At 43.5% G+C, this 18,402-nt stretch overlaps 2 protein-coding genes across 4 annotated transcripts in view; both read right to left on the minus strand.

The window, feature by feature from the left end:
* Window positions 1-1,011: 1,011 nt before the first annotated feature.
* On the minus strand, window positions 1,012-10,793 carry mazb (MYC-associated zinc finger protein b (purine-binding transcription factor)). Of its 3 annotated transcripts, none has more exons than XM_058620563.1 (7): window positions 9,974-10,793; window positions 9,614-9,764; window positions 7,920-8,224; window positions 6,142-6,389; window positions 5,984-6,047; window positions 4,593-4,764; window positions 1,012-3,845 (listed from the first exon to the last, which is right to left on the minus strand). In XM_058620563.1, the coding sequence occupies exons 1-7, from the start codon at window positions 10,004-10,006 to the stop codon at window positions 3,502-3,504; spliced, it is 1,317 nt and encodes a 438-aa protein (XP_058476546.1). In that variant the 5' UTR covers window positions 10,007-10,793; the 3' UTR covers window positions 1,012-3,501. The 3 variants fall into 3 exon arrangements, with proteins under 3 accessions (XP_058476546.1, XP_058476545.1, XP_058476544.1); XM_058620562.1 differs by having other exon boundaries at window positions 6,017-6,047; window positions 7,788-8,224; XM_058620561.1 differs by having other exon boundaries at window positions 7,788-8,224; window positions 9,974-10,792.
* Window positions 10,794-13,514: 2,721 nt separating this feature from the next.
* The window catches only part of taok2b (TAO kinase 2b), a 37,035-nt gene continuing 32,147 nt past the window's right edge, over window positions 13,515-18,402 (minus strand). Inside the window, exon 21 of the mRNA XM_058620589.1 lies at window positions 13,515-17,149. Within this exon, the coding sequence (XP_058476572.1) occupies window positions 16,199-17,149 (951 nt within the window). The 3' untranslated portion in view covers window positions 13,515-16,198. The remainder of the gene's footprint in view (window positions 17,150-18,402) is intronic.

Below are 18,402 nucleotides of genomic sequence, written 5' to 3' on the forward strand. Positions count from 1 at the left end.
ATTTCTTATTCTCGGTGCAGCTGGGTGTATGACCTTCTCTTTTTTTCCACTTTTATTGTTATGATTTATATTTAATTCTAATATTTTGTTGAGTTCTTTGTGTAGCTGCTAATATCTACATCACATTTGGTTGAAATGTGTTAAATATTCTTATTTACATGTTTATTTTGCATTTCATTTCTTATATCTTTCTGTATGTGACATTTTACGAGTTGTTAGGTGTCTGAAACTGTGCTGCTGCAGTAACACACAAATATCCCAGATTTTGGGATCAATAAAACACACCTGTCTTTATATCTTTAAATCATATCATATTTATTCCACTTTAAGCGTGTCTTTAACAACACAGCAAAGTGTGCCATAGTGGGAAGTAAGTTATTATTTTCATCAAATTTAAGCTGCAATAGACAATATTCTGTCTCCATCTCTTTTCCCCTTTTCTCCTCAGTTTTTTATCCAACACAGCAGCGGCAGATGCTGCACATCTGAGTTTTGTTTGCTGAAATGTTGAGTTTCTCTCTATATGATACTATGAAAAGTGATTTGTTGCTATACAAATGAAAAACATTTGATTATTTGTGCTTTTGAGGTTAAAACTGATTGCACAGTGTAATGCAGTCTAATGCATATTTATGTTGATCCTCTCTCTAACTCTTGTTAAGTCTTAGCAATAACTCAATAACAACATATATCACAGTTCCATTTTCCTTAATCTTGATTGAAGAAATGATCAATATCAGTTATGAAATGATACTATTGAGCCATCATTGAGGCATTTGTGGCTCAAAAATTTAATTTGTGTTTCCCGAACTTCAAAATGATGATCTCAAATATCCTGTTTTGTCCACAAATCAAAATGAATCCGTTTGAATGATTTCTTCCGTTTCATGGAGCAAAGAATCTGAAATCGTATCAAAATAGTTCAGTAAATGACTAATGGCATAATCATTCATGTAAGCAGACCGCGACGTGGCAGTCAAACAACACACAAAAACAGACGAGACACACGAGGCCTGTTTAGCATTTTTACTTTAAACTTTCCAAATTACAAAATAATAACATGAGCTCTACTTCATCTACAAAATAAGATAATATTTATGACTGTAGTAAGCATCATTGATTTTTTTTTTTGCTCTAACAACCTTTTAGACATGCATACTGTTGAGAAATATAAAAATATAAATATAAATACATCCCATTAATATTCTTAATGAATCCATGACTAAGATTTGAAATATTTCATCTTAAAGAATTAAAATGCAGTTGAGTACAATAAGGCTTTAAGATGTATAACAAGAGCTGTACAGAGTCCTAGAGTAGAGGTATTATTTTTTTTTTATCTTCGTGTAATGGAGAAAACCTAAAAATGTACTCTCTTTTTTTTTTTTTTTTAATAATAATAATAATACATCACTACTTTTTCTCAACAGGAAGAACACATTTCCAAGGAAAGGAGAGGAAAGAAAAAGAAAGAAATCTACAAATTTAAAAGATAACATATCAAGGACAAAAACTGAAATAGCACTCCAGTACACGACCAGGATTTGTTTAACAGCATACCAACTGTGTGTTGTTGTCAAACTCCCAGTGGACTTGTTCACCTGAGTGGTGAGTTCAGAAGCCCTTTCCTGACACCACACAACTCAAAACAACCGAAAACATTATCCAGAGAACAAGTGAGAGTAGAGCATTCTTCACATGTTCGTGTGGAACCATCGTGATTTGTGTGCTATACACAGAGTTCGACGACTAAATCTATGCAGACGCTTCACTCATTGGACTGATACACAGAGAAAAACAAACAAAATAAACGATTATGGCAATGACAGTTAGAATCAAACGAATGGCCGACAATGTTAAAAAAAAAAAAAATCAACACTTTCATAAATATTATTGTTTACAGCGGACTAAATTAGTGGAACTGCTAAAAACGTTTCCTGTGTCGAGACACCTCCCTAACAATAAGCATGACCGAGCGCGCTTGTTTTCATGCACAAAAGGTAGTTCTCTGGAGCATAGTCGCCATGTCAGAAGCTCGAGTGCTGATTAGCAGTTGTGTGACGTTGTGTTTTTTTTAATGGCCAGACTCGGAGAGGGAAGACTCAGAGCAAGAAAATCCAAGAAACCCATTTTGACCCTCGCTGAATCAAACAATGACTACATGTAAGGTGCTTGACACGCCTAATCACCCCTCTACTCTCATCTCTGTACTGTTTTTAAGGAAACAAAGTAACCAGTACATCCATGACACATTTACACGTGTGTGGTCGTCTGTCCTGATCTGGTTACAGCCCTCTAGAAACGTCAGACACTCGCGGTACGTGTCAAATCAAATCATGAAGAGACAAACGCGCTAGACGAGCGCTGACTTATACAAAACTACATTACTAATGCCTTCCTTTGTCATGTTTGATTTGGAGTTATTCTCACCCTCCTGCTTTTCTTTCAACACAGGCCATTTGGATTCTCTGTAAGTGAGCTTTAAAATGGAGGTAAGATCAGAGCTGGTGTGAGATATACAGTACTTGATGCACTTGCAGAGAGCAGCCAATGTCAGAGAGAGGGAGGGAGAGAGAGAGAGAGAGGGCAGAGAGGGAAGAGTATTACAGTAGATGCTCACAATACCACAGTTTATTTTCTTATTTACCTATATACTGTCGTTAGTGTCAGTGAACCTGCCGTAGCCACAAACGCCCCCTTTGTTTTTCCAATGACTTCATCACTCTACAAACGCAGGTTTTCCTCTTTCTCTTGTTCTCCAGCTCTAAGCTGACGGCTGTTAAAGGGATAGTTCAGTTTGTATAAGGTACCGACACAGAGTCAATCAGCCTTCTGCAGCCTTGCCTGATAAATGATCAGTCAGTCAATCATTTACCTGCTTCCCACTGGAAACAGAAGTTTGTAAATCGCTCGCACCACCGCGGAAAAAGTCCAACTGAGAAAAGCAGCAATTTTTCAGCACATCACACCCTAGAGTTGTTGATCCACTGCTGCCTCCTGAAATCATAAACTTAGTGACACAAACATCATAAATGAGGCAGTGGTAGATTGTGTCACTAGCTAAAAACACTGATTTTTCCTCTATGGACACTGGTGTGGGAGATCGGGTGGTTTATAAACGTCAGTTTCCAGTAAAGAAAATAAGATAAATCAAAGAACACATCGTAAACATCACAGACCTAAGTGAAAATAGCTTTTACATGGAGGGTCTTTTGCTTGCTTCTCCTCTGACAGATGTTTTCATAAGCAAACCTACCTAAATGTCTCAGGCTGTTCCTAACACACGAGGCGCTCACACAACGGACTTTGTGCCAGTACCTCATACAACCAAATATGTATATATATGTATATATCACCCTTTTTTTCCCCCCACCCTCAATAATATCCTCATCTACTACATGGTAAACCTGAAACCTGATCAGCATCTACGAGTTACTCCAACCTTCTCTAACCTTGCCCTCTGCAAAGGGACTGAGGTTATTATTGCTGAGCTCTCTATTGCTAACTCTGGGACTGTGGCGCTGCAATGCTAGAGCAGTCTGTGACCAGCAGGTCCACCACCGTGTTGCCAGTGACATACACAGTGGGTGCTGTCACCATGTTGCTAAGGGAGACGGAGCTGCTGGCAGCCACATTAGAAGTGACGGGGCTCGGGGCACCTTGGCTGTTGCCATGGGTGCCCATGTGCCCCTGGAGCTGCGTGGGCGTCTTGCAGTGGACGCCACACAAGTGACAGACGAGCACGCCGCCAGAGCCCGAGCCTCCGAAGCCCCCGGGACTGTCCTTCCACTCCTGGCCGTGGTGCTTCTGGGCATGGACACGAAGGTACGTCAGCGTGGTGAAGCCTGACGGAGAAGACGGACAGAGAGAAAGATGGATGTTAGATGGATGTTAGAGCAGAGCTTCACTCAGAGACAAACAGACGCAAACAATTAAGTCGTGTCTTATCTATAGACAGTCGTGGGTGAAAGATTACGCGGTGATCACAGTGGCAGGACAATCACCCACTCGCTCTGTTATGTTACACATGGTTCATACACATTTTCCAAGGCCAAAAACCTTTTTTAATGTTTTTGAGCATCTTACAGCTGTGGTAGATTAATACCAATACACACATACTCAAAAAGAAAAGACTATTTCAGTCTTTCTCTCCGTGATAAGTGATGGTATTATACTATAAACAACCTAAAGGGTGTATTATAATCATCACAGTCACACACAGGCCCACTTTTTACTTTTGACTTAAGCAATAAGCTAACATTAAAATTCAAGCATTCATATGAACCCTGTAGAAGCTGGCAGGAGAAGTTTCTCCAAAATGTCCAAAAGCAACGTCTGTGTGGACGTTTGACGTCTCACATACAGCCGCTCTAGAAATGTCTCAGAAAACGTCCAAACGTCAGTGAACGTCTGAAAGCAGCCGTGACGTGGAAGTGAAAAACAACTCAAACAAAACAAAACAAAACAGAGAGTTCAGATGTTACACGTATGATGAACATGGAGCTGTTTCCTGTCGGCAGGTCAGGAAAGGAACACTGAAATCATGATCTATTATCAGCATACAGGTCATATACAAGCGCTTGTGTACTCACTACGGTTACAGAGGTGGCAGGCGTGGTGCTGCGACTGGTTGTGAACCCTCATGTGATCTGTGATGTAAGCAGCAGACAGCAGTTTTCCACAGATGTGGCAGGGGACCTTCTCCTCGTGGCGAATCATGTGCGCACGCAGACGATCCTTCGTGGCAAAGCTGGACTCGCAGGTCTGAAAGAAGAGGCGAGGGATAAGAGATAAAATACAATATGACGCCTGAGAACTTAAGAGATGATATTATTGCAGACATTTCTATTTAGTTTCACAGATTATCAGATTCAAACCAATTAAAAAACAGTGTTCAAGCTCCAATCATAGATAAGCAGTGTTTTACCACTGAGTGAACAATTCTACTCTCTATATACTGAACACTATGCATCACATTAACACTTAGTGAACAACTTGCACATCAACTCTTATTGCATATACACACATTGCCATGTCATACCTCTACTTGCCCATTCTTGTACTGTTATTGCTTATTGTTTTTATATTGTTATCGGTTTTAACCACTTTTATCCTAATCCTTCTTCAACTTTATTTTGGACTTTGTCATGACTACACCTTATCATAATTCCTGATTATGCATTGCACAAAGTGTACAGCATGTGAAGAAGTGTTCCTGTAAAGATCAGATATGAAGCTTTGAGCTTCTGCATGACGACCTTTGGTTATCTGGACACGGAGGTTTGCGCTCACTGAAAATCTGGCGACATTTATTTATTTATTCATGCATTTAACTAAAGGCTCACTGAATAAAATGTATGCCCACCTTAGTCCATGATATTTTAAGAATACACTCACTGCATTATCTCACTTCCAAAACTTTTCACTCCTCACACCAAAGTCTATAGAGAAAATCAATCATTTTACATGGAAGCACACAGGAACTGTCGATCCACTGCTGCCTATGTTCAAATGTGTTATTTTGTGACTTGACCACTTGTTTGAAATGGTTCAGATTAACCTCAGTGACACAAACTGACCACAGGAGGCAGCAGTCGACCCCGTGAGCTCAAATCACTGTTCGCCATGGACATCGGTGTAGCAACGCAACATGGTTTCCAAACTTCAGTTTCCAGCCTGAAGAGGCTGCTTTACACACTTAAGCAAGATAAACACAGACTTAAGAAAACATTGATTTTATAAGGTGAGCCTCTAGTTTAAGCGGCTAAAACCAGGTTCAGGCAGCCATGTTTTCAGTGAGTTCCCATGTCTCTGGAAAAGCTCGGTGCTGACTGTGTAATGCATCTACAGTACAGAGATGAAACAGGTAAACATGTTGTAATGTATAGTTCTGGACTTCAGAGATCCACCAGTGATTGGACTAAAAACAGACGCTTTGCAAAGCTGCTAAATGTGGACACTGCAGAGGGCAGACAGGACGTACTGGGCATTTGAAAGGTCGCTCTGAGGAGTGCACCTGTCTCACGTGACTGTTCAGATGGTCAGGCCTTAAAGAGAAAAGAAAGGAAACATTAGAGGAAGCACTTACACACAAGGTAAACTACAGGTGTCAGGTGGGAACAGTACTTCATGATCGTTCACCTGGAGAAAGCCTTGCCACAGTGGGGGCAGACGTAGGGTTTTTCCACACCACCTTGGTGAGAGCGCACATGGTGGCTCATGCGGTCCTTCCTCTTGAAGCGCTGCTGGCAAATGGGACAGGAGAACGGCTTCTCGTCCGAGTGTGACAGGCGGTGGCGGTTGAGGTGGTAGACGTCGCGGAAGGCCTTCCCACATGTCTCACAGGCGTGGTTCTTCTTCACTGGGTTGGGGTTCGGATTTGTGGGACGCTGCGGCAAAACAGACAGATAGATGTGCACACTACAGAGATTAGACCACCAGTGTTTTCCTCACAGGAGCAAATATTGACCATGTCAGGTGTGCTACATCCTGTTTGTGTTCGGCACGGGGTCATACTTTCTGTGTCCACGTGTTCGACTGACGTAAACTTCATTTTTCCATGATGGTCTACCAGACGCTGGCAAGCACACATCTATAGTTTGAGTCCACAGAGATGAGTTGGTGGTGTGCTCCACCACTGGAGACTCACACGAGCCTCAAGACGGGCAGTTTGGCAAAGAGCCATGATAAGATTTTGCATCCAAATATTCAAGATACGTCAAGATTTCCTCGAAATGATCATTAACGAAATATTTGATTGAATAAGAACTGAAACAAGTGATTGAGACCATTAACTCCTTTAAATTTGAGTTTTTCTTTAAGCTCCTCCCTCTCTACGGGTCGTACAGCTTATCAGTGAAGGACTCCATTTAGATTTAGTCAGTTTAAAGTGTCCAGTTAACACAATCAATGGGGAGTGGGTACCTTACCCAAGGTTTCAAGGCACCCCAGCCTGTTGGGATTCAACCGAGCAACCTTCCAGTTACAGTAAAATGTTGACTGAGATTATAAATGCCTGCTTGGAGACTATGTGACGTTAGCCAATAACCAAAGCCGTGTTTCCATCATGGTACAGTTCGGTTTGGTACAGTATGGTATGGTTTGGAACGGTAAAGTCCTCGGTCGGGCTCGCGTTTGGACTGAGAACAGAACCTTCATTTGTGACTCAACAGACAACGGAGCAACCGTTAAAGAAACGACTAATGTGTTTGGTCACCATCAGCTGACCGTTGTGGATCTAGCTCCACCCATACCGTACCACACAGTTACCCTGGTACCTCAAGAGAAGGGTACCGAAAAATGGAAGGGTTGAGGATGGTTATTCTGATACTATTCCTAGTGGAAACGCAAAAAAAAATAAGTACTGTACCAAACTGTTTCACCAGCGGAAACACACCAGAGATTGTGTACACTGACGTTTGACCGACGTGGACCCTCACATTAGTGTGAATGGGACATGTGGAAAGCAGCTCTGTCCAGACACAGAACAGTATGACCCAGGCCTGACAGAGAACATGCAGGGGAGCGTGGGGAGGGGGGGGGGGGCTTCTAGCACAGTGTTTCTCAAACTAGGGGCCAGTGCCAAACATTGGGATGGAACTGACTGGTCCCTAAATTTCATTTTACAATGTTTATGCAATTTTAATAAACAGGAGGATTTCATTCAGACTACGTATGACAGCAGGCGAGGGAGATGCTTGAATCATCCCTGAGGCAACACAGTTTAAGAAACATTATGCTGGAAGGTTGGGGTTGTCGACAGCCATCTCCACAAGGCCCTGACCCACCTGTACTGTCGCCCCTGTGGCCATGACGACAGCAGCAGGAGGCGGAGCATGGGGGTTAACACTAGCCATTACGTTTGGCATGGCAACCCCTTCACCATCCTGACTACCCAGGGGAGGCTGCTGTGCACCCACCAACACGCCGGGAGGGGCGAGAGTGGGAGGCGTGGAGAGGTGGAGCAGTGAGAGGGGAACAGTGGGCCTCTCCATCCTCCCTCCAGCCCCCACCACCATCGCCGACGGGGCCGACACCGCCACTGCCACCGCCACCTGGCCCGCTGCTCCCTCCTTCGCCCCCTCCACCTGCTCTCTGGCCCTGTCCTTCATGCGTACCCCGGTGTGGACCGACTGGTGCCGCCGCAGGTTGTAGTTGTTCTTGAACTGCTTGTTGCAGATGGCACAGATGTGGGGCACACGGGCCGGCCGAGACACTGGCTTCACTGGACCAGAGGGAGGCGGGACACAAGGCAGAAAGAAAAACAACAATCTGTTCATTTACACGAGATGAGTTTGGATTTTCAAAGAAGTCACTTTATAACAGCAACGGGTTTTTACTTCCGTTTCACATCACTACTGATTTATTACATTTATCAGCAAATTGACATTCTAAGATGTTCTGATTAACACTGAAACTGTTGTTTCTTAATTGTTTGGCTTAAAAAAAACTTCATGACACTGAGTCAATAATTATCTATGATGGATTGATTAGTTGCCTTATTGCCCCAGGTCTAATCACAGACTAGACCCACTAAAGAAAACAAGGCTTAATTTAGTTTCTTGGTGTCAGTTTATAGAAAGGTCGCATGCTAGAATATTGAAATGTTAAACAGTACATTCAATAATTGTGTATAATGATTCATTCAAGAATCAATGCTGAAACTGCTGATCATGTCTTGGGTGTTTAATTCTTTTTTTTTTTAATCCAAATGGATCTAACAGAATTCAGGTTCTGCGAGTTCAACTTAGTTTGACAGTTTTAGACGTTGGAACATTGAGAATATTATTAATGTTTAAATTTTCTCCCTGTGCATTTTAGAATTGATTTAGTCATGTTACTGGTCACTTTGAGTGCTTTTACAGTCCCTGCGTCTCTGAAGCATCTCAGCAGCACAGGAGTTAGAAGCTAAATGCAACACTAGATAAGGATAGGAATTTAAAAGTAAAACATATTACTTACAATGATAATATATACACACATATATACATATATATATATATGTGTGTGTATATATATATATATATATATGTGTGTGTGTGTATATATATATATATATATATATACACATATATATATAAAAAATGTTATTACTATTATCTCCACCAAAAGGGTTATATATATTATTTGTATTCATTATAATACAAAAAGCAAAAGGCAGATGATCCTGGCTGAATTTTGATGAACACAGATCTGGATTCAGGGTTTTGTAAAAACAAACATTATCCTTGCAGGATACGTGAGTTTATTGACACTATTGGAGTGGCCATGGCAGGCATTTGTGCTTCTACTGCATCTTTTCAGGCATACAATGCAAGCACACGTCTTCATCTTCACCTCACACATCAGTTCTCAATGAACTGATTATCTGGGGTTAGTGGCTTTTTTTGTTGCATTTTCATATGAGATTTTCAGAAACATTCAACAAAAGAGTGATTTCTCTGACTATTATTACTGTAACTTTCATATACTTTTCAAATCATTACTTTGATTCTTTGTCAGTCTCTGTGTTTCCTCACTGGGCTTCATGTGGACTAACTGAGTGGAGTTGTATCACTGGACTGTCCAGATGTGCTTCTGCTGACATGTGTGTGTGTGTATGTGGTTCACTCACCGGGCAGGGGCTCCTCATTGAGAGCAGCAGTGTCCACTGTTGAGGGAGGCTGAGCTATGTGCTCTGTGGGTGGAGTTTGGGGAGAACTCGTATGCACTGACATGAGCTCTGATTGGAGGCTCCCCTCCACTTGATTTTGGGTGGGAGTATGCTGAAGAAGCAAGCAGAAGGAAGCAAGGCCATCACACCAAAAAGTAAACACAAGACACACAGCATTAAAGTGGAGGAGCAGGGCTGTGATGGAGGGTGTGTGTATGTGTGTGTGTGTGTGTCTGTCTGACCTCAGACTGAAAGCAGGCAGCTGTACAGTGACAAGCAGAAACAGAGTAGGCCATTACATGTGTGCTCAGCAGAGCCTACCTGGAAGAGGAAATTGCTCCAAGCAGCATCCATTTTGAGCTACAGCGGTGGAGATTACACAGTCAGTTGGTGATTGAGGTCGCGGACAGCCGCCTTTGCATGGTGTGGACGGGGCCCAACGACGGCCGAGGCGCGAACACTCGCTGTCTTCGGGTTCTCGAATAAAAGCGTAACTGGCTTCGTCTGTGCTGTGTTCCAACTTGTGCTGTTGTTCTCATTGATGTAGCCGAATGCCGTGTCCATGTAAGCACGCAGCACACGGGCTAGCTCCAACAACCGCGTCTTCCCTCTCTAACTTTGCCTCATTATACAGTAGTGTTCATCAAACGCACCAGCACACTGACCCTAAACTCACCCAAAAACACCAACAGCGCACGGCACAGTGTTACACTTTAGCATTAAACAACAACCACTTTATCTTGAAAATAATGCGATTTCAACGCCATTTAACGCCATTTAAGAGCAAATATGGGTTTAAAACACACGCATTTGTTAGCACAGCAGTTCATGCTTTGGTTTTAATGTATGAGTCTATTTTTTTCCATTTTCTCCCATTAGGCCACTCGGGTGTTTGTCGAAGCCTCGATGTTGGTTTCAAGCCGTGACCCCGGCGAGAGCACCGCTCGCCGGGCTGCAGCCTATCACTCCACCTCGGCCCTTCTGCCGCGAGGATGTCATCTTTCTTTTTTTATCGCCCGCTCTCCCTCCTCCCTCCCTGTCTCTTTCTTCCTTTTCTTTTTTAATTCCTCTTTCTTCTCCCCCTCCTCTCCTTTCCTCGCACCGCTATGTCCCACTTGCTCTTAAAGGGATAGTGCTTCCTCTCTGGACACCCCCTCTCATTTCCGCCTCCCTCGCGCGCTCCGTCCTCGCCTCCCTTGTCCTTCCTCTCTGGTATTTTTTGGCCGACACTAAATGCTCCACCGTGTTTTTTTTCATTCTCCATTAACGCGGCGATGACAGACGCATCTTAAAGGGCAGTACACACAGTCCGTTCATAATAATAATGATGTCACACACACACACACACAATGGATGAGGATTCCTGCGCCTGACATCAACACAGATGAGGAATAAAAAAACACCCACAATGAATATTACAGAGTGATATGAAGTATGCAGCAATTAATCAACAGCTGATTTTTATTAATAACTGATTGTTTTTTGTGTTTGTCAGGTTTGTTAAAGCATGGGAAACATAGACAGTGACAATGTTAGCCTCTTAAAAAAAGGCTCACATGGTAAAACACATGCCTGCTTTAGTCTACCATATTATAAGAATATGTTTGCCTCTTAATCTCCTCGTTTGACAGCCTTTTATTGATGATGTTTGCTTCACTGACACTGATCCACATTGATACTGCTCACTCTTACCCACCAAAGTCCGCAGAGAAAATCACTGATTCTTACATCCTAGCACACGGGAGTTGTTGATTCACTGCTGCCGTCATGTGAAGGTTCACATGCATTATTTTTGGTGTTTGGAATCCTTTATTTGGATTTAGATTTGCCTTAGTGATAGAAACGTATCAGATGAGGCAGCAGTAGACCAGCAGCTCCTGCATCACTGCATGCTCATAATGCTCCTTTTCTCTATGGACTTTGGTGTGGGAGAGTGAGCGGATAACAAACTGCACTTTCCATTTGGAAAAGCCTGTCTAACAGTGAGATAACATGGCGAACGTATTCTTTACATATCGTAGACTTAAGCAAGCATAAGTTTTATTTGGTCAGCCTGCTGTTACTTAGCTAAAATTAGGTTTTTGTGTGTGTGTGTGTGTGTGTGTCCAGTCTGTATCTTCTTTTTGGCTCATATGTGACTCAGTTCTGCTTTTATTTTCATTTAGATTTTGATCACTTTCATATGAAAAGATGAGATTCCACATGACAATCAACAAATCAGTTTATCAAGAAAAAAGAAAGACAGTTGTAGACCTTGTAAACAATAAACGTAGTGGTTGATTAATCATTAGTGGATGGACAAAATTAGTTGCTGTATTGTTTTTGCTGCTCTTTCTGTCAGTTTTAATATCATAACAACACGTTTAATCACATATTCTTGCTTTAAGTTGAATCCACCTAAAGATTCTTAAACGTTATTCTTATTATTACTTTCCCAGCTCTGTAAACTGAATGTCTTTGCTTCAACCCTGTAATTACTAAGTAAAGTACATCAAATCCAGACGCGTTCATGTGTTAATATCAATTTATTATCTTTTTTTATTATTATTAATAATTTTGAAATCACCCACTTCTTTTTTTCCCGGTACATGTGTCAACACCCCTCCTCCTTCTCAAGCTTGGAACGGCTTGATTTGAATATTTCATCAGGACTTCACCCCCCTCCCCCCCTCCCCCCCACCCTCCAACCCAACAACCAAAAGAGGAAAAAAGAAATAGGGAAAAAAAAACTCTACACAGATGAGCCCGTGTTGCTTTTGCTTCATCACCATCATCATCATCATCATCATCACACCCAGTATGAAGCAGGGAGGAAGTGGGGCCTCCCTGCTCCAGCCTCTGATACTGTCAACAACCCACATACAAACACTAGCACACTGATTTCACGTTCCCCGACCCACCAAACTTAGTTTTTACAAGGAGTTTATGCATGCACTGAGTCCAACCAAGCATAATGTAGTAGGTTATACAGGGAATTGTCTTGAGCTGGTGTTTCTGAGTCATACAAACAGTAGGTTTGATTATCCTTTTTTTCTTCTTCCAATAAAATAATATTAACAATAATGATTAACAAACAAACAAAAGTCCACTTATTTCTGATCTCCTTCAAGTAAACGGCAGGTCAGAGGTCAAACGCCTGGGCTTCGTGTCGATCCTGGTGTGAGGACGCGCTGCAGCGGTCACTGCTGCCGTGCTCCAGCACAGCAGCTCAGTCAAAAGCCCGTCCTCTCACGTCTTCCTCTTCCTCCCTGCACGCTGCACCCCTCAGCGGTCCCACAGTCCCTGGGTGTCAAACGTATCCCTGAACTGAAAACAGTCAAAGGTCCAGTGTGTAAAGTGTGTTGGTGAAGTTGCACATTGCAGCTCCCTCGTAAGTGTGTTGGACGACCTATGTAGCCTTCAGTTAGCGTCACGTGTAGTGTGTCCATTGTGGGGCTACTGGAAAAATACTTTACACACTGGACCTTTAAATAAATAGGGGGGGGGGGGGGGGGGGGAACAGTGTTTACATTCCTGTGGCCAATAGTTTTTTTTTCTCTACATAAGAGTCCAGAGGAAGAGGTCAGAGTTCATGTGAAGAGAAGGATGTTGTGGGAGTGTCTATTAAAATTCACTTGTTTTGTTGTCTTGAAAAAAAGAAGTGTCAATAAAACCAGACTTTACAGCTCGACACACATACATTTACCATGAATGATTATTAACAATCCCTCATTAATAATCATTCATTCCTGGAACACACATACCATACCTGACAATGCATTTTTTGTCATATATATATATATATATATATAACTACATATACATATATATATATATATAATTATATATATAGTTGGGTTTTTCCAGTCAAAAGTGGGTCTTTTTCTCCTTATGAGAAAAACAGGAACATGATTACAACAGCAATTACATCAGGGTTAGTTATGGTAATATTGACACCAATAAAAAAAATGCCGTCGGGATCGTTGTTGCTCTAAACCTTTGAATTCAATACTTGTTTGAATATATCAAAAAAAACTACAATTGTTATCTCTGTGACACTATAAAACCAAACCACTTGATTTTCTTCATAATATTCCCCATAAATATGTACAATAAAGATCGCAGAAAGGAAAGTGAGGTGAGATGCCGGTGAGACTGGGACAGGAACAGCACACTTCAAATGTGTTTGGTCATGTTAACAAATGTTTCTACTGTACATCTATTTCATGCATCGGCCGGCGTGAGACACCTGTTATTTAGATACTCAATATGCCATGGATCCCAAAAAGCTTTTTTTGTGTTTTTCTCATGTGTACATGAATGTTTCTCCTCGTCCCTGCTGAGCTAACAGTCTCTAAAAACATTCTGGGTTTGAAATCGTCCCATAAACACTCTTGAGGCATAACATCCCTTTAAGAACCCCTTAAAGGCATCGGTGATGTTCCGAGAAACTCATTTTTGTGTTCTTTTTTTTTTATATACTGTACTTAAAAAACAACAACCTTGAATGCTGAAAATCAATAAAGTATTTTTCCAGTCTCCTCCGGGCTGGAAACTCAAATGACCCAGCTTTTGTGATTCTCCGCTCTTTTTTTCCTTTCAGGAGCTGCGAGTGCTTGCTAGATAATATCTAGACACTACACACTACATACAGGTACGTACACAATGCAAAAACGAGCGCACATTACTCCCCTTTGTTCGTCTCCCCCCCCCCCGTCCTCTCTCTTTCTCCATTCCATTGTAGAACATCATAGAAGAAGACATGGCTGCCGTCCTCTCTCTCTGTCTCTGCAGCTCTGGGAGGGAAAAAAAAGGCTGAATGTCTTTCTCTTCACACATTCCTATTTGACTTTTTTACATAAAACAGTACACACAGTCTAACTTCACCTCACTGCAATGGTGGTGTTACAGGTCCTCCCTCCCTTTTTTTTTATACCTGTGAGAATGGGGGAAAAGCTCTGGAGCCACCCTGAGTCTAAAGACGCAGGCTGCAGCTCAGTACAGTCGGGCTACATCTACACTGTTCCATTTTCATTTCAAAACAAATCCACTCTGCTGCTGATTCATCTGCTATCATACTGTCCTGACAACGGTCTGAAAACAACGCGAGCTCCAAAATTGTGTTCGCAAACTCGGGGGCGTCCACACAAGTTTTCTAAAAGATCTTCGTCCACATGAAAACACAAAGACCCACTGTTAGGTGCTATCAAAACATGCCGAGTCACCAGGCGGCAATATAACTATGACTGTCGAGCCTTGTCGGCCAATCGGGAGAGAGATAGACAAAATGTCTGTTCCTGTAGAAAAACCACTCACAAAAACAAGATTCAAAAAATTGGTTCCATTCGTAGTCAAAACTCCGAAGTTTCCGAGGTTTGAACTTCCAACTCTGACACTTCACCAACCCAAGACGGCCGTCACCATAGAAACACTGCTACTTTCACCATGAATAGCACACATAGTACTGTTCAACCATGTAGTACTGTTCAATCATGTAGTACTGTTCAACCGTGTAGTACTGTTCAACCGTGTAGTACTGTTCAAGACATGTTGCTACGCTATGTATGCACACGGAATACCACATGGAGCATTGCTACTGACTGGTGTTGCTAACAATGGCTAGCTCAATAACGCTTTAATGCTCCAATTTAAATGGAACACAGCCAAAGTGTCACCATAGTAAAACTCCAGTAAGCAATGCTAACACTAGCACAGGTCTGGCCGTAAATAAACCTGATCGACAACAACACACGACGTTTCGTTCGTCGTTCTGTGTCTGTGGCTGCAAACATTGTAATGTATAATTCAAATAAACTTTATTTCTTTTCTTGTTCAGTAATAGTAGTTGGTTTTGGGAGGTTTTGTGCGGATGATGATAATTTCCTGAAAGGACGCCGTGTTTATGGAACAACAAAGAAAACGATTGTTTACATTTCGTTCTGTTTCCATGGGGACGGGGCCAACAACTCCCTGTCTCCTCTGTTAATGCATATACACTATGAAGGGAGATTGTGAAATTCAGGGATTTTTCTGAAATGTGCGTTTTCTGAGAGCTAATGTACGTTTTCAAAAAATACCCACACGTGGTCTGGATCTTAGTCTTAGTTACTCGCATTCGCTTCCTGTTTAGTTCATATCAGCCAAAACTACCAGTTGTGAATGAAAAAGTGTTAACACTTCAGTTATCTGTCCACTAACAGAAACCCTTGCTCTGACATCAACTATCGTTGTTTCTCATTGGAAACACTTTTCTGCAGAGGAGAGAATCAGCATCATCATGCTCAGTGAACCTGAATATTCATATTATCATTGTTTTCAGGTGTGTTAGTATGGATTTCAAAAAGAAATACTGTTTTCAAATGAAAACACAGTAGTATGGATGTAGCCCCAGTTTGCCTCCTGGTTTTATGGAAGAGGAAACAGTAATATCCCAGAATCCTCTGCATGTTAGCTGTTCTGAGAGCTGACATTCTTCCAGGAAAGAACACTTGAGGCAAACTGAGAATATTGAGATGCAACCTGTGATAGCTACCATCCTAAAATCACGCCCTCCCTTCCATCTCCCATCTAAGAGTAAGAGAGGTGTGAGCCGTTAGAGATGTGTGAAGTGACGGAGGTGCTGCGGCTCAGAACACCGTCGCTGCCCCCAGCACCTCCAGGTCCCCCTCCAGACGCCGTCCTCCTCAGAGGCTGGGGACTATTCCTCAGCGCCATCAGACTAGGGGCACCACGCACACCCAGCCCGCCGCCACCATATATCCCACCCTGCGAGGAGGAGGAGGACGAGGAAGAGGAGGAGGGGCCGGAGATGGAGGGAGGGGCAGGTGGTGGGGGAGGTAGCATGGCCAGGGACTGGGAGGAGGAGCGTGAGGGCAGGTGATGGGAGAAGGGCAGGGGGTGTGGGTGGGCCAGGTCACCGCCGGAGCCTCTCACTCCAGCCCACTCCCGCTCCCTCTCCTTCTCCCGCTCCCTATCTCGATCCCGCTCCCGCTCGCGGTACAGCTGTGGCGTGCTCTGGTGGTGGTAGTGCTGGGGCAGGTGGTGCCGCTGGTGGTGGGAGGAAGACGAGGATGAGGAGGAGGAAGAGGAGGCAGAAGAGCGGGACGAGTGATGCACCTCCCTTCCATCCCGGACCAACCCGAGGGCCATTCCCAGGGCGTGGGAGGAAGAGGACACTTCGCTCCTGCGGTCGCCTCCGCTGCTGCTGCTGCTGCCAATGCCGCTGCTGCTGCTGCTGCTGCTGTTGTGGCTGCGGCGGGAGTGCTGCTGCAGCGCCGGCATGTTCTGCGGGTGAATGCCGTGGCTCCAGTGGCCGGCAGAGCGGGAGCTGGGGGCGGGGGCGTTGGAATAGCCCTGCTTGGGGTAGGCCTCGCTGGGGATGCCAGTCAGTGCCATGTTGCTGAAGCCCAGGCGCATGCTCTCCGAGTCAAAGGCCTCGATCTCACTGGCCTGACGCTCCAGGAGCGTGCGGATACGCTCGGAGCGTTCGTTCTGCAGCGACAGCATCTCCTCCTCGATCTGGAAGCAGAGCAGCAGAGCACGTCTCAGAAAGAAAGAAACACAAAAACAGTTTGTCATGGTTCGTACTGAAGACTCAACCTTGACCGTGACAACAACTCTAGCCTTGCTAACGCCGGACCACATCTGTAAGTATGCGTTTTAAGGAAAGTGTGTCGTGAACTAAACGTAGACGAAAATGCATCCGTACGCAACTGGATGAACTACAAGACCACCAAGACCACCTAAACCGAGACCAAGTCGAGACCAAGACCACAGTGTATCGAGACCAAGACAAGACCAAGACCGTTAGCATCGCTTTGCAGAATTTACACGTTGCGCTGTGTTTTCTTTTGGAGGTATTTCTGCACAAAAAGTCTTTGTGGTTCAGGTAACCAAATTTTATTATAGATGAGTTGGCTGACATGGTCTCACGGCCTCTTCTCCTGTCACTCACATGCACTTTTAACACAAAAGCTCACTTAATAAGACCTCTTCCTGCTTAATTCTACAATATCTTAACATCAGCTCGAGAGCTGCTCATTCTCCCACACCAAAGTCCATTAAGGAAAGTGGAGCTTTTAACCTGCTGGTCTACTTGTGTGGTAAGTTTTTCTAAACAAAGCTCTTCAAACACCACAGTTACAAATCAACCAGTTTACAAAGCAACACAAATGTCAACGAACACATTGTCAAGATGTCGCAGACACGATCTGCTGTAGATTTTGGTAGCTGAGTCTTTTCGCGTGGCTAAAGCGGTTAAATGTGTTTTTCCTTGTGTCCCTGAAGCAACTCCACACTGCCAGGGCTGCCTCCCTCTCCTCTGTGCTCATCCTCTTGGAAATTTCTGCAGCTTTTGACACAGTTAACCACCAGATCCTTATTTCCTCCCTTCAAGAACTTGGTGTCTCAGGCTCTGCACTTACCCTACTCTTGTGCTATCCTGGAGAGGATCTGTGTCGGAGCCCTGTCCTCTATCTACTGGGGTCCCTCAGGGTTCTGTCTTGGGCCCTCTCGTCTTCTCTCTATACACCAACTCTCTTGGTTCTGTTATTCTCGCTCATGGTTTTTCCTATCACAGCTACGCCGATGACACCCAACTCATTCTCTCTTTTCCGAGCTCCGACACACATGGAGCAGAACGGATCTCCGCTTGTCTGACCGACATCTCTCAGTGGATGTCTGACCATCACCTGAAACTCAATCTCGACAAGACTGAGTTTCTTTTTCTCCCAGGAAAGGGTTCTCCCACCACAGACCTAACCATCACCCTC

The sequence above is a fragment of the Solea solea genome, chromosome 21 (genome assembly GCF_958295425.1).
Source record: "Solea solea chromosome 21, fSolSol10.1, whole genome shotgun sequence".
In the NCBI taxonomy this organism is placed as follows: domain Eukaryota; kingdom Metazoa; phylum Chordata; class Actinopteri; order Pleuronectiformes; family Soleidae; genus Solea; species Solea solea.